The sequence below is a fragment of the Plecotus auritus genome (genome assembly GCF_963455305.1).
Source record: "Plecotus auritus genome assembly, chromosome: 12".
Taxonomy (NCBI): domain Eukaryota; kingdom Metazoa; phylum Chordata; class Mammalia; order Chiroptera; family Vespertilionidae; genus Plecotus; species Plecotus auritus.
In genome coordinates this window covers 17,802,986-17,820,140 of record NC_137778.1, presented here as the reverse complement: position 1 = coordinate 17,820,140, position 17,155 = coordinate 17,802,986, and the positions used below count along the sequence as shown (strand labels likewise).

At 40.6% G+C, this 17,155-nt stretch overlaps 1 protein-coding gene across 1 annotated transcript in view; it reads left to right on the top strand.

Moving 5' to 3' along the window:
* The window catches only part of HMCN1 (hemicentin 1), a gene marked incomplete at its 5' end in the record, with an annotated part of 394,143 nt that overhangs the window by 87,569 nt on the left and 289,419 nt on the right, over window positions 1-17,155 (top strand). Inside the window, one exon of the mRNA XM_080648250.1 lies at window positions 13,918-13,988. Coding sequence (XP_080504376.1) covers window positions 13,918-13,988 — 71 coding nt within the window. The remainder of the gene's footprint in view (window positions 1-13,917; window positions 13,989-17,155) is intronic.

Below are 17,155 nucleotides of genomic sequence, written 5' to 3'. Positions count from 1 at the left end.
TTCTGAACATTGACAGAAAAATCCAGCAGCCCGATATAAAAATGGACAGAGATTGTGGACATTCATTTGACACAAAGGAAATGAAGAGAGGCCTTCCATGGATGTTATAATATTAAGCAGCCCCTTCCCCATTATCTGTCTCAATAGCCTGCTTCCTGCTATTTCCATCACAGCACCCGTTCTAACCGTGTTTTTTTTTCTCTCTTTGCTTGATGACTTGTTTTAGTCTCCGTTTTTCTCTTCAAGGCTGTGAATTCCATGAGGAAAGGGATCATGCCGGTCTCCTTCACAGGTGGTTCCCTGTGCCAAACATCATGCTGCCAGACATAAGGAAGGCACTTAGGAATCTATTCTATTCTAGTCTGCTCGATCCCGTCTTCAGATAAATGCCTTCTAAACATTCGTCCTTACGACCTGTGCCAAGCATCTCCAGCTTTCGTATAGCAGACTTACAGAATTAAAAAGAAGTCATGTAAATTCCCATAGCAAGTAAGCTACCATGTGAGCTATCTCATTAGGCTTTCAGGGGCCGGCTTCAAGCATGGGGCATGATACCCAGTAGGGATGTAATAATTATCTGTTGAATTAAGAAGTGCTAGAAGAAGAGTGTTTGCCAGAAGAGATCTTAAAATTTTTGTCAGTCTGTTCTTTGGCAGAGTGTATGCGTCATTAATAACTGTGTGAAAGTCTTAAATTCATTTTAATTTGCTTTGAATTTTCTTCAGTTAATCTGTCTCTTTGACTTTATTGATTTAATTATCATAATGAAATTAATAGGCAAAATTAGAGATAATGTGTGAATGACTTCAGAAGTTCTCTAATTTTTTAGGACTAGATGCCATAATTGTTTTAAGAAATTTATATTGCTTTCTTTATATTATTTTATATATTATTTTCTTTTCTTAAATATTTTTTAGATAGCCATACTAATGTTTTACGACTTCTCCAGACATCACCCTTTTAATTTCCTTTTTTATTCCTTACATTTTCACCCCTTCTAAAGTTGGTCTTGTATGTGTCCATGTGTTTCTGTGGTGGGCATTTACTTATTATGATCACACACATATATGCATACATATGTTTATATTTTTTCTGTTTTGCAAATTAAACTATAGCTTCTTAAAGATAGGGACTGACTTTATTTCCTTTATAAATTACAATAGTAAGTACTTTAAAGAAATCTTGTGTTTATTTTGTTCAGAATTGTTGTCTAAGTATTTCTGTAACTTCACCATCATCCAACAGTGAGGGTCCCTGTCCAAGCGATGGAGATTCAAAACGTCAGGGTTGCTGTCCTCAGAGCAGTTATAATCTAGCTCAGAAAACTGAATAAGCAGTTAAATGAATGTAGCTACTGCTGCATAAAAAATTATTCCAAACTTAGTGTTGCAGCACAACAGACACTGATTACATCACAATCTTTGTGAGTCAGGGATCCCAACACAACTTAGCTGGGTCCTCTGACTCGGAGTCTCGCACAGTTTATAATCAAGGTTCTGACTGGGTCTGCGGTCATTGCCCAGCTTGACTGTTGAAGAGTTCACCTGGTCACTCACGTGGGTGTTGGGCTGAGGGCTTCGAGGCCTTGCTGGCTGCTGGTCAGAGGCTGCCCTCATCCTGTGCCATGTGGACCTCTCTGTAGGATAACAGGGTAGCCCCCATGGGTAATTTCCAGCAGAGAAAGAGAGAGCATGCAGGACAGAAGCTATGGTCTCTTTGTAACCTAATCTCCATCGAGACATCCCATCACTTTTGCCCTATTCTCTTCATTAGAAGCCAGTCAATTAGGTTCAGCCCATGGTCAAGGACAGGGAATTACACAAGGGTGTGAATATCATTGGAGGCCCTTCTGGGGGATGCTGATCACATCTAGTCAATACCAAGTAAACAGTAAAGACGTGTCATTAAAAGAATTCAGAGGAGTCATTTCTAAGGGTTGAGAAATTCAGGAAGGTGTTCCAACAAAGTTGGGGGCCTGAATTAAATCTTAAAGAAAAGTTTGATAAGGGGAAAAACAGCCTCTTATATAAGAAAAAATATAAATACAGGTGTAGAGGTGGGCATTTTTCTAGATTACTTTGGGAACAGATATTATATATAGAAAATATACCTTGATAGTAGCAATTTCTTATTTAATGTTAATTAGCAATCCTGAATCAGAGACCTACTTTCTCTTTTTGGTAAATGCTCTTTTTATCTCAGTCTTGTTTGGGTATTAATATTTTTAAGTATCAAAAAAGTGGGAATTAAAGATTAAGCATAGTTATGAAATGTGTTATTATGTAACTTCGAATTCTGAGCTCTAATTTAATGACAATTATAGGAAATTATGTTCTACTAGAGGCCCTATGCATGAATTCATGCATGAAGGGATCTGGCTGGCTGGGGGGAGGGGCTTCCGGTGGTTGGCCAGCTGGCCCCACCCCCTGGTCAAATTCCCGGTTGAGGGGACAATTTGCATATTAGCCTTTTATTATATAGGATTATTTCCAACAGCAAATAAGTAGAGTTTAGTTATCTAAAATTAAAAACTCCCATAAACACAAACTGACTTTTCCATCTTATACAAGGTAAAAATGTAAATTTTTTTTTTTTTAGACGGCATGGCTTAAGAATGTACCTTATTTTCTAGTGCCTTTTAGGGATGGAAATTCAATTTCATTATATTATCTTAAGTGATAGGCACAAGAAAAGCATGATTTTTTTCTAAGCTCTCAGAGGTAAGTTGCTCCTTGTATTGTAATAGATACATATTTTCCTTTAACATTGCCCTTGTTTAATGCTCTTGACATTGCCCTGAAAGTTGCTGGCAGTAGCAGCATGCTGTCCTCATTAAACTTTCAGGACAGCTCTGTGGTGTAAGTATGATTATTATCCCCATGTTATAGGTGAGGAAACGGAATCATTGAGGTTAAGGAACCGGACAGAAATGAAAAGCAAAACACCGATACGTGGCAGCGCCTTGATTCTCAACCAAGGAGTTTTGATTACCATGCCCGAACTCTTAACCAAAGCATGGACTTGCCTCTTCAGTCAAACATTTGGTAAATGCGGGCCATGTGAGTGAACAACTCCACAGCAAATGCCACTCTTCCTCTCTGCTCCGCAGCTTTGCTGGTGGGGTCTGGAGCCTCGCTAATCCGAGAACCGTTAGTCCGTCTGGTTGGGAACTTCGCTTGGAAATATTGCCCTTTCAGTGTCCCTGCTCATTGTTATTCAGGGATGCCTGTGCAACACCTGTTAATTATGGCCTTTTGGTTTGAGTACAGATTGTACAGCAGAGAAAGCACCGCTGCCTTTGGGAGTTCAGGTTTTCAGGGAAGGCTTGATATAATCAGCTAACTGGAATGTTCTTCAGAGTGAAGCGGAGAAGCCTGGGAACTTGGAGCAGGGGTGTTGAAACCCGGTGGAGATAAAAGGACTGACGACGGTGATACCCGAGAAACGCAGAGTGCCTCTCGCTGCTTGTCTGCAGTTTGGGGAAAGTGTTGGCTATGCGCCACCACCTCCTGGTGTCTGTGGGGACACACAGGCCTTGCCTTGCAAGTGCAGCTGCGCTTGGGTGACTTGGGGGGAGAGGGAGTGGGATGGCTCTTACGTGGATGCTTTCCATGACCAGGTGCGGGTACGATGTGTCTTGGGTTAAAAATGCCTTGGAGAAGATTGACACTGGAACCAAGTAATTAACTTCATGGACCTTGAAGAGACTTTGGTAACTTCCAAATCTGGGAGACTTTTAGTCCCCAACTAGGTGATTCCTCTGAACTTATTCATTTTAGGAGATGTGTTTAAATTCAAAATGAATGTTCATTGAAATGATGATTCCAGTTTGTGTTCAATACTTACCGTCATACTGGGTATTTCGTGCTTCCAGTATTTCTTCTATGAAGAGAAAAAAGCAAGGCAGATACACTTGTGTGTGTGAACAGACACACATCATTGCAAGAGTACGTAGAGAAAATAAACATCAATAACAAGCAGAAGGGAACCCACATGTTTGACTGTGGTTGACCTTCAGTGTTACGCATCTGAAGAGTGTTTTCTTTCATTCAGTCAAAAGGAATCCTTTGTATGTTCAATAAAGACTAACGGTAGGAAGATGACATTGCCAGAGTTGTGCACTTAAAAGAAAGATGAAAGCTTGAAGTGAGAGGATTGAAAATGAACACCGTATCCAGATAATGACTGTTTTGATTACCTCCTAAATACCTAGAATGTTTCACCTCACAGCATCAACAGATGATGTCTCAAATCAACGATTTCCTGGTTATCTTGCCTACGTACTTTTGTGCCTTTCCTAGTGGCCATTGAAAACCAATTAAAAACCCACGCAGCCAAAATTCAAGAGCAAACCTCAAGCTTGTATGTGACTAAGAGAAATTCCTCTCGTCTTAAAGTATAAGTACAATAATTTAAAAAATTTGAAGAAAAAAAGTACTCTGCCTACTCCACCTATTCTAAATATTAATTTTTAACCTGGTGTGACCTTTTAGAATTTGTTCTTATGCATATCTGTCTTTGTAGATAGTTACAACAAAGGGTATATACAATTCTGTCTTGCCTTTTCATTTACTATTAAATGATAAACTTTTACTGGTGTGTATACATGGAATAATAGTTTAGTTGTTGTCTAATATTATTTAGAGAATCATATGCTTTTAGTCATATCTCTACTTTGACATTATTTATTGGTATACTAGTAATAGCAATGTCTTTTTATTTTCAGTGAATTATAACAAAGGAGGCAATGACTTTATCACAATATAATTTTAGGACTCACAACCGTAATACCCATAACTATGGTAAATTCACAAAAGTGGCAACCCCTTATCACCTTAGCAACAGTATAAATATTCCAGGTTTATTATGATTCCGGCTTGAGTGATAATCTTTAATAAATTGTGTTCTGTCTTGTAAGGCACTTCAAATTTGCTGTAGTCTGCATCTCTTTCATTCTAACTAGAGATGAATATTTGCTCCTGGTCTCTTTTCTTTGCTATCCTTACTTCAATGAATTTTCCTTTCATCTACTGATTGGTAATTTATGTATTTTTTTAAATAAATGGAATGATCTCTTTGGATAGTAAAGATTTTAATCTGCTTCAATTGATGACAGATATTGCCAAATATGGCTTTATTTTAATTTGATTTTTATATTTTCATTTGATTGTATATATTTATACCTGTCAGGATTTTCCCTTGTGCTTTCTCTATTACATTAAAAAGGAGGGCGTTATTCTTCTATATATGTGTCCTATATTCTAATTTAGATTCAGTTAGATAACTGTAATGATTATATTGAACCTTTTAATCCTTTTGGAGCTTCTTTGATTCAATACTGTAAAATATGAATTGAAGTTAAATATTTTAAATTAAATAATCCTGTTTTATATTCCTTGTCTTCAGATACAGTGTGTCTATAGATTGTTCATTCTTTTCTATTTATGACATACTTATTTGTATACCACCAATTCTATCCTCTTAGTTACTGGTGTTTGTAATGACCTTTTCTGTCTTGTCAGTTTTCATTGATATAAATTGCCCATGTCCGGTTCAAAATAAATTTAAGTATATTGTTGCTAAGTATTTTAAAACATACACAAGCAAGAAATAATTATTTTTGAGGTTTGTCATATATCCATAAATTAACTTGCCAGAATACATCTATTTTAATATTTAGCGTTCTTTATATAACCATGTTGTGTTTTTTTTCATTAAAAAAAATCTCTTACGCTTTTCAATAAGCAGTGCTACGTAATTCAACGTCATGTTAAACCTGGGGCATTTACACTGCTGCTGGGGTTGTAAGTGAGCAGTTCCTCTTTCAGCCTTTGTGACCCTGGTGTGTGGGTCTCTTCTGGACAGCTGAGCACCGTCTGGCATCACACATGAAGTATGAATTGTGTGATTTGGGTAAATCTCTGTGAGTTAAATGCTCTGATAGTTGCATTTAGAACTGGCATTTCACAAAATAAAATGGTCCAGGCTGATGGTTTTAAGCCACAGTGTTGCAAGGAGGATAAGATCCCCCGAGGATGGTATGGTGCCTGTGAGGGAGTACCCGTGGGCACCAGGATGCCTGTGGACCAAGTGCGGACCCACTGTGGCCCACCGTGGCCTCTGAGGTCTTTGGTCTGGGATGCAGCTGAGCTCGGCCTCTGGCCAGGTGGGCTGCAGGGTTCCCGCCAGGCGCGGGACCAAAGCACTGTGCTCTACCTGGACGGGAATCTGGTGAAGCTGAGCCAGACATTTCCTCTTCCCATGGCCCCGCTGCCTTACCCCTTGGCAGGTAGGCGACCCCCCTGGGGATCTTAAACCTCCGTGCCGGGCGTGCTTGGTATCTGGATTAGGAGTTGCGGAAAGGCTTGGCCTGGCTGAGGGCTGAGACTTGGCCTCTGGCCTTGGCCGGTGCTCTGGCTTCCTCATCTCAGCAGCTCCACCCTCACATCCAGGTCCCTGCCAGGGCGGATGGTGGATGGTGACAGAAGCAGACACGGGGCTGCTGGGTGGGACCCGGGTTATCTGGGGTAGGAGAACAGGTGACTGAGAACCTGTCCCCAGAAGCTGGTGAGAGGCAGGACCACACAGGAGCCAAATCGCCAAGCTCAGAGTGCACGTTCCACCATCCCATGGACCGTCACTTACAAAACACAGATACAAATATAAACTTATTTCAAGACAGCGACTGCAAAGCATTAAGCCCCAGGGCAAGGGCCCTTTGAGAGCAGGGCCTTGTGCTACTGCAGTGGTCAGAAGTCTGTGCAGACAGCCCTTTAATTGGTAAGACACACCTAGATATGTATGACTCTGTTTCAGTGCATTTGCTTGCTTGAGCTTCTCCTGCCAACGTGAACTAACCTTAACGATATATTGCCTGTTTGTTGAATGAATGAATGCAAGTATTTAGGGGAAACCCTCCATATATTATCACACACACACACACACACACACACACACACACACACACACACACACACATACACAATAGCATCTATTATATTTTTAACAGTGTCTCCAATTCCCATATTTTAAAAAGTAAAGTATTTACTTCATAAATGTGGTTTTGAAACACTGAATTGTATTTTCCCTGTAAGCATGGTCAGAGGACTGCATACATTTGTCTAGCTGTGGAAACAATCAGGGCTGAAGTTAAGTCTATTCTCCTAACGTGCGGAAACTTCCACAATATTAATGATTCTTTTCTAAGGGTTTGCAAACATATTTTTTTTTCTTCTTCAACAACATTTTAACTCTCCTTTCATAATTCTTTTTTTCTTCATCCCTCACTGATGTCTAGATTTATTTGGAAGACCATTCAAGAATTGCTTAAGAGAACAATGAAAACTTTGCAGTGAATTCTAACGTTTTCTTAAAATTTAAAACATATGTTTATATAATAATATCATTATTTAAATTTAAAAATGTTCTTGTACAGAGTGTCAATTTTCTTCTGGTTTGCTCTCAGGGTACCTTGAACACATTGGAAAGACTGTTAATTCAATTTTATTAAATAGCATGACTTAAACTATGATGTTTTCGTATCTCTCTGAGGATACCTCATCAGTGCATAGATATATTTTGATGTTAAAATACTATTTTGTATATAAAAGTACAGCCATTAACAATCCCACGGCTGTTTTTGCGAGAGTGCTGGCTGCAGCCCTGGCCAAAGGCCAGTCTAAGCAATAACATCCTACTCCATGTACCTAAAAGTCCTGTGTCAGTTACGAAGGCATTCTCCTTTGCTTCCTGTTCTAAACAACTGTGTAACATTGCTGAATTTGTGTCCATGCTTTTTCCAAATCCTGTTCAGCAGTCCAAGCGGAATGACTTGCACTCATTGTACATCTGTCATCTGCAGTCTTGTTAAATTGCATCTGTTTCAGGTTATCACACAACTCATTGTTAAATGAATAATCTCTTTGGATGGTGGAGCAGAATGCTATTTAATCACTATTAGCCAACAGGCTACGCATGAATTCATCATTGACCTGGATTTTATAAAGCACACCAAATTCATCACTTCATGTCAAAACAATCATTAAGGGCCTGTAAGTGGTCTTGAAAATTACCTGTTTAATGTGTGTAGGAATGCACTCAATTAAATGAGTCCTGAAATATATTTGGCATCAGCCCAGCTCGAAGTCAGGAAACAGTTCTGTTTTTGTGGATTAGATGCAGATCGTTTAAAAATGGTGCTGGACAGCAACATTATAATTGAGTGGAGATAGAGAAATCTGGACGTGTATATTGTAGATTAAATTGAAAACAGTAAAAGTAAAGATAGTTATTTATCTGATTTTCTGTAGCACCCCAAAGCAGGAAATAGGATTTTTCAATTTTCATTTAGATAACGTTAATGCTTTGAATGTGTGTGTTTATACTAGCAGCTTTGCACATAAAAAACATCGTAATTGATTTGTGTTAATTTAATTGACTGGGAGTAGGAGTTTTAGGAAGTGGAACTTGTTAAGATTTAGCTCATTGAAGGGACTTCTGAGCGGGCCATGTCCCAATGTCTGGAATTGTTGTGCTGTGATGTCACCCTCTGTGAACCAGTAAGTTCCAGTCATACTTCATCTCCTTGATGCCTCTACAGTGTTGCTTCCCAAGAGCTCAGGGTCTCTCTGTCCTCTCCGGACACTGAGGAAACTTGCTGTCCCTCTACCTCTTGTCACCTGGCTATTCTCAGAGACTAGATTAGATTCTTAAACTTTTCATAGCTTGATATTTTGTAAGATTTCAACTATATTTAAATTTCCATCATGGTGGGCCCTGTGATTTATATATTTCTTTGCTTCTTCTATGTTTTACAATATAATTGGTTAGTATATAATGCAGCATAGGGGGGTCTTGTTTTAACTTCTCATGTATACATGTGTAACTATCAATATAAGACCAAAAATACATATTTTAAAAAACAACAACGAAGAACATTTGGACACTGCTATAAAATCATTCACACACAGTGCTTAGAGCCCCACAAATAGCAATAAATCTTCCTCATATTATCAAGGAACCACTTTGAGTGAAGAAAAACTGTAAGGGGCAGAAGTCTGTTCATGGAAAGGAAAAAGGAAATGAGCAAGTGGATATCGATCTTGCCAAGTGAAGCAGTGAAAGAAAAGACTGTATGACCTTGTGAATTTCTTTCCATTATTTTCTCAAATACAATCCAGCAGCTCAGATTAAGAGAACAATGGCTGAGATGCTGGAAAGAAATTCAAGCATCTGATAAATCGCTAGGAAATGGGCAATAACAAACTTAATGTAAAAAAGGAAAGGCTTCCTTAGTTTCATTAATTACAAATTAATGAAAAGAGGAAAGACTTCCTTAGAGTTTCAGTTATTGTTTTTAATCGAAAGTGGTTTTCTGGCCCGGCTAGTGTGGCTCAGTGGTTGAGCATTGACCTATGAACCAGGAGGTCACGGTTCCATTCCTGGTCAGGGTACGTGCCCAGGTTGTGGTCTCGATCCCCAGTGGGAGTCGTGCAGGAGGCAGCCAGTTAATTCTCTCTCATCATTGATGTTTCTTTCTCTCTCTCCCTCTCTGAAATCAATAAAAATATATTTCTTTAAAAAAGTGGTCTTCTGAAGAGCAAGGCATTTCTCATATTTGTAATAACACATGTTACCTTAATGTTTCTTTTGTTTGAAAGATTTGCTGTATGTGCAAAATTGTCTGTTGATTACCTACATCAATAACCTGATTAAAGAACAAAGCACCTTGGTTAACCGAGGGAACGGAAAAGTGTTGGTTGGCGACTCGGTGATTACGTAACATGGTCTTCAGTAGTAGCATGGAGGCTCCATGGTGTAATGAAAAAAAAGATCTGGGTTTAACCTCCATTGTTTTTTTTCCCTTGTCTCCCTGCTTTCCATCTTGACACATTTATTGATACAGAACCTACTGTAGGTACATGGAGACCATTCATCTTCCACTGACAGTCAAGTGAGGGAGACACAAAAGCATTGGCAGTTGTGGTATCACCTAGTCTAATGGGGTAGATGCCCCCAGGCCACAGGCACAGGGTCCTGTGCTAGCCCTCAAAGGGACTGGGTGGCTTTAGGTTATCACCTAACCTTCAATTGTTTATGAACTTTATCTGTTCTGCCTTTTTCATGAGGTTGTTGTGAGGCTCAGAGGGAGTCCCTCTATGCTACCAAGTATTGTGAATTGTAAAAAAATACTTGCAAATATCGTTTTAGGTAATAACAGTAATTTGATAGAATATAGGATTACCTTGTAAACCTGGTATGTAGAATTTAAAAAGAAATTAGCATGATAAAGAACTTGTTTTCTTTCATTTGAAATCCTGAATTTTCATCTCCTCTTTGAACTCTCCCTTGTTTCTTTCTAAAACAAAACAAGCCCTAACCGGTTTGGCTCAGTGGATAAAGCGTCAGCCTGTGGACTGAAGGGTCCCGGGTTCGATTCCGGTCAAGGGCATGTACCTTGGTTGCGGGCACATCCCCAGTAGGAGGTGTGCAGGAGGCAGCTGATCGATGTTACTCTCTCATCGATGTTTCTAACTCTCCCTCTCCCTTCCTCTCTGTAAAAAATCAATAAAATATATTAAAAAAATAAAACAAAACAGCAAAAAAAGAAAACATTCTTTATAGGACTTAGTGCGCCCACCCTACTTTATCCATACTTATGTTTCTGCACTTGCTACACTGTACTGTGATTACATATTTACAGTTTTATCTTCTGCACCAGACCATCAGGGCTTGAGGGCAGGGTTCATGTTTGTTCATCCTTGTTACCAGTGGCAACCACATATACTTGATGCTCAATATATGTTCGCTAAATAGATTGTAGAAGGAATTTTCCAGTGAGGTTTGTTTGTGTGTTTAATTATAGTATCTACTAGGCAAGAGGGATATTTTTTATCTGTTAAAGATAATGTCCAGACATGTGACAAAAAAGAATTCTGGATGTTGTGTGCATCATATTAGGCATCTGGACCCGTGGCCTGTCCTGCCCATGGTCCAGAGGACAGGAGGAGAAAGTAAGCGGTGATATGGTCATTGACATAATGGAGATCTTGGGAAACAGGAAATGTTAGTCAGCTGTGCAGGTTACGCAGTGTAGAAATGTTTTCAGATATCTTAACCTCTTTCTTCGCCGCCAACAATTTTCAGTTTCCTCTTCTCTGGACCTCACGTTTTCTTATTCTGTAGAAAAGAGAATTGAACCAGGTGATCTTTTACGCCTCTTCTATTTTGATGATTCTATTTGGAGATGGATAGTTGTTTTATTGTTATTTGGTGTGTTTTCTTTATAAACAACAAGGTGAAATTAATCGAATGAAGTGGAAATGATCTCTACATTCTGCTAAATGTTACACACCTTCCTTCTTCCCATGTATTTATTATACATATACTATCAAAACAACATTAAAGCAAATTGGAGAAAAGGCAACACCGTCAAGGGGATAGAACTTAAATGAGGCTTTCTAGAATGAGAGGTGTATGGGCAGATGAAAGACGGTGGGGGCGGTCACGGGGGTGGTGAGGAAGCACAGTAGCTTCATGCTAAGTCAAGGGTGTTGACGAATTTGGAAGATTGGATTAGGAGAAGAGAGGGCCTGGAATGCGTTGGAGAGTTCTCCTTTAATTCTGTAAGCAACAGAGGACCATGTTCAGGCAGGAAGGGAGGACAAAGTTGTACCTGCTGAATGTCATCAAAGGCTTGGCAGGGGATGAAACCAACATGAGCAAAAAGGAAGAGAAGGGGAAGTAGCTCATGACAGGACTGGCACAGGGCTCTGCTAAGAGAAGACAAAGACTGGGATGGAAGCAAGTCCTGAAGGGAGGAGGGCCGATTCTGCCAAGTAGTCATATCATTCAATTCAAAAGAGTTGGAAAGGACACTTCCAGCTGGAAGGATATGGCAGCTCCACAAGTCTTTACCTCTCCTGAGTATTTCTCATAACTGATAAAAGATTTATCTCAGCTGTCTATGTGGTTTGCAAAAAAATGTTTATTAATGAGCTGCAGGAGAGATTTCCTATCTTTGTTGAACACAGGTGGATATTGGAGTCTCTGGAAAACTGAATGAAGGCTAATCGGTCCTCTTACTCTGCTAGCATTTCTTGGTTTCCATTCTTGAAGAACCAGGCATACATCCAGGGCTATTTTTAAAAATTGTTATTTAAGGGAATGTTCTTGCATGTATGCACTTTTCATTGTTCTGTAATTGTGTGTGTTTTTTTCTAGCATATTTTGTATTCCTTTCTACTGCTTGAGTTTTGAATTCCAGAATTATTTCAGTATTATGCCATGTCGGAACATGGGAGCTTGGCTTAACACTGCTGCTGACAATTTCCATGTCAGTGTAACTGCCTGGCATGTTCTTCACTGTTTGGCATTCCTTTGCAAAGTATGCCTTTGTTTAGTCTTGAGGGAGTAGGCTTCGCCGATTTTCCATATACTCAGGACGTGACTTTTGCACAGCTAACGACTGCTCCGCTCTGCGTGGAATGTAGATGTTTGCATTTTCACCGCTCCTCCAATCTCCTCTCCATTCCTTTTGCATACTGCAAGGTGTCTCATCTGTGTGAAGGATGGAGGCACTTTTTTTGCGTGTAATTTCTTAAGAAAAAAATTACATAGGGTATGGTGGACAAATTGTGCTTCTTTTCCAATTCGCTTCTTTTGCTTCTACAATCCTACAGCCTGTTTTTGTATTACATTGAGCTCATTATAGAAAGCCTGGCTAATTAATGGTTACCCTTTGAAGTCACAAAATCCTTTTCTAACCGTGTCCCTTGGAAGCTAGAAAATGTCTTGTAAAAACTAAATGTTAAGTGTTTTTATAATTTTGTACTGTAGTTACATATTACAGTTTTGTAATATATTCATTAGATGTAATAGAAAAACATTTTTTAATCTACCCTGGGAATTTAAGCTGGTATGCCTCTGCATATGATACTCATATGAATTGTTCAAATATATGGGTATTTCCTGGGGAAAATCTTTAATACCTGTAAGGGCCACTTTCGACTTGTCTATTTTAAAGGTTGATTTTTATCTTAAAAAGAGATTAAAATGTTAGTATAGACATGCTGTATCCTAAAATAATATTGCTAACTCAAGCCACACTGGTACCTGGGTTCCTTCTCTTCTTCGAACTCTGTTCCTGTTTTTCCAGCAAATGCTGTGGCCGCCACCTGCTCTTACTTGAAGCATGATGTTTGCAATACATCAGGGCAGTCAGGAGAGTGGCAGCAGGTAGTCATGGTGGTCACAGCCAGCTCAGGAGAATGGTGGCAATGACGGACATGAACCCCGGCCATGGGGAAGAAAGTGAGAGGAACATGTTCCTGAACTTTTAATGTCCTCATATCTTTGCTTCTGCAAGTTCTTAATAACCCTGTGGAATAGGTATTGAAGGGTATTGGTTCTTATTTTGTTGTTGTTGTTTAGTGTTCAGCTTTTTATTTGAAATGGGTTTGGACTTCCAGAAAAGCTGCAGACACATTTACAGTATATCGTTAAGGAAACTGAATCATAGCATAAATAGTGATTCACTTAAAATCCAACAACAACATAGGTGTTCAGTAAACATTTCCTGACCCGTGAGAGTAAAAAGGGACTGAAACTGGAGTCTCCTGACTCTTTGTCTTGTGACGTTTTTGACTGCTCATTTGCCTTTTGCAAGCCTAAAAACCCACTCTTTTAGGTATGCATAATTTAATACAAACTATCACTCTTTTAGGTATGCATAATTTAATACAAACTATAAGTTATTTATTGGTAGCTATAAATGAAGAAATAGCTGTAATTTTGCACATTATTTTGTAGTAATAAATAATGTACTGCAAGTGAAAAGACATTTGCAAAGACAATGCATGAAAGTCTTTTATGCTGTTAATTGCAATTTATTTACCCATGTCATTTTTATCTTCGCAGAAATTGGCCCAGTGACAGTTACCACAGATCCCAAGAAATTTCAGTATGAACTGAGGGAACTATATGTTCAGGTGAGTGCTTGCTTTCAACTTCATTTTGTTTTTTAGGGAAAGGAAAAATCATATACTTCTAGCTGATTTTCCTTATCTTTATACCCGAAAGAAGTTATTACTGACTAGAGGCCTGATGTACAAAGACTCGTGCAAGAATGGGCCTTCCTTCGCCTGGCTGCCGGCACCACCTTCGCTCCGGCCAGAGCCGCCTTTCCGCCTTTGCTCTGGCTCGGAGCCTCCTCTCTGCCTTCCCAAGCTGCCCAGAGGCCTGGAGCGGCTGGGGCGGTGTGTCCCGCCCTGGGACCCCTCCAACCGGGATCGGGCCTAAACAGGCAGTCGGACATCCCTCTCACAATCCAGGACTGCTGGCTCCCAACTGCTCACCTGTCTGTCTTCCTGATTGCCCCTAACTGCTTCTGCCTGCCAGCCTGATCACCCCCTAACAACTCCCCTGCCAGCCTGATTGATGCCTAACTGCTCCCCTGTCAGCCTGATTGCCCCTAACTGCCCTCCCCTACAGGCCTGGTCACCCCTAACTGCCCTCCCCTGCAGGCCTGGTCCCCCCCAACTGCCCTCCCCTGCAGGCCTGTGTCCCCCTCAACTGCCCTTCCCTGCAGGCCCGGTCACCCCCAACTTCCCTCCTCTGCCGGCCTGGTCACCCCTAACTGCCCTCCCCTGCAGGCTTGATTGCCCCCAACTGCCCTCTCCTGCTGGCCATCTTGTGGCGGCCATCTTGTGTCCACATGGGGGCAGCCATCTTGTGTGTTGGAGTGACAGTCAATTTGCATATTACTCTTTTATTAGATAGGATAGAGGCCTGGTGCACGGGTGGGGGCCAGCTGGTTTGCCCTGAAGGGTGTCCCGGATCAGGGTGGGGGTTCCCTTGGGGCGTGAGGTGGCCTGGGCGAGGGGCCTGTGGTGGTTTGTAGGCCGGCCACGCCCACCAGCGACCCAAGCAGAGGCCCTGGTATCTGGGATTTATTTATCTTCTATAATTGAAACTTTGTAGCCTTCAGCGGAGGCCAGGGCAGGCCAGGAACTTGGCTTCCTTCATCGCCAGGGAAACCCAAGTCTCCTGCTCGCTCCGTGGCCGCAGCCATTTTTGTTGGGATTTATTTATCTTCTATAATTGAAACTTTGTAGCCTTGAGCAGAGGCCTGGGCTGGCCAGGGTGTGCAGGAAGCTTGGCTTCCTCCATTGCCAGGGAAACACAAGGCTCCTGCTCACTCCGTGGCTGCAGCCATCTTGGTTGGGTTAATTTGCATATTTACTCCTGAATGGCTGGTGGGCATGGCTTGTGGGTGTAGCGGAGGTATAGTCTATTTGCATATTACTCTTTTATTAGATAGGATGTTTCTCTTCAGGTACAACTTCTTTTTCTCACTTTAATCCTGAATGAATTGAGCAGTAGATTGGGCAGTGGGATGGATTGGGTTCAAAGTATCACCGTTCATTCATGCATTGCCAGTGGCTGCTTTCATGCAGCAGTGGCTGAATTGAATAGTTGTGACAGAATCTTTGGCCCACGCAGCCTAAGATATTTATCACGTGACCCTGTGCCAAAGAAGTTTGCTGACCCCTGTTCTTGCCGAGTCCCTTCTCTGGGAATCATAAGGAATCATCTTTTTCTTATTTTATGGATTTGAGAGAGAAAGAGACAAAGAAACATCAATTTGTCATTCCACTTGGTTGCAGGCTTGATCCCACATTCTCAGGTGAGGATTGACAAAGACACACAAAAATAAACTGAAGGTACTTAATGCCACTGTCTCTTAATCACTGTGCTACTTTTGCTCTAAATATTGATTTAACTAGCCTTATTAATCTTCTCCAATTAAAATTGATTTAGATAGTCTCTCTTTGTATTTTGCTTTAAAGTATGGAAGTAGAGCACTAAAGACAGATGTATGTCAATGGCTGGTCTCCACCTCAATGAAATAAAGTTGTTCCTTAAAGATTTTGACTTGCACTTTTACCTCCATCACTTAGAATAATGGCTCTCCTAAAATTACTGAGCAGCACAGGACAAAGTTAGTTTTAAACAAAAAATTGCTCCCTTTGCTCAAGCACATGTTCTCGCTACTTAGTGTGGTAAGCTAAGAGGAGGACAAAGTGTGACCTCACACTTTGAGTGTGACCTTACGAACTCCGTGGAGAGACAAGAACAAGGTGCGTTGTATGAGACTGAAAGGTAGTGTTTATACTACAGTTGTATATGTAGGTGGTGTTTCAATGATTTTTATTGTCAGAATTAAAACTTTAGTTTGCCGCTAGAGTTTTCTTCGGAGTGATGAATTCTCTGAGGGCCAAAGAATCCTGTGTCTTCAGGGAATGAAGGATGGGGACTGAGATAAGGGAATGGAGGGCTCGGAGAGGGAATTCTTGGCTCTTTTTGGCCATCCATCCTGGTGTCCTGTCCAGAAGCAAATACCTGGATGATTTCTTAATGATCTTTTGTGTGTACTTCAAAGGACAAAGAGTATAGAAGGGTATTACGGCTGCAGGATTGCTTTTCAAAGCAGAATATACAGACGGAGTGGGGTGGGTGTGGATTCTGATGGGAAATTACTTGATTTTCTTTTCAAAGTGTGCATGTGTGTGAGTGTTCTTACGGGTAAATCCGTGAGTCATTGCAGAGTAAATATTGCAGTCACATGTGACAAAATAACATTGAAGAAGAGGAATCCACTGACCTCTGATGCCTGCATTTACTCCATACTTACTACTTAACCAACTGAGGGATTGCTCTGTTCCCAGCAATAAGTATTGCATCTAATTTTGTCAGTTTTTAGATGATGGTAAGGATGGAGATAGAAATATTTTCCTTGGGAGAATGTTCCTTAACCTAAAGCCAGGACCCCCTAGAGAAAACTATAAAGCTCATTTCAACCAAGTGGATATAAAGGAAATGAAAGTTTCTTCTCAATCCAAATTGCTCAGAAGTGGTTCTCAAGAAGCCATTTCTTAGGCTTTGAAAAATTCTCAAGAAGAATTGTAGAGACTTGGTATTGGTGTTAACTTTGAGTATTATTGTCCAATGACCCATTCAGATGTATGAATTCCTTCCAGAAACCAATTGATACCCCAGGCATGAACTGACACCAGTTAGAGATTGGATAGCACTGGCCTTCGTCGGATGATACCTGGAGGCCCCCTAGAGTGATGTTGGAGTGTTCAGAGCTGAG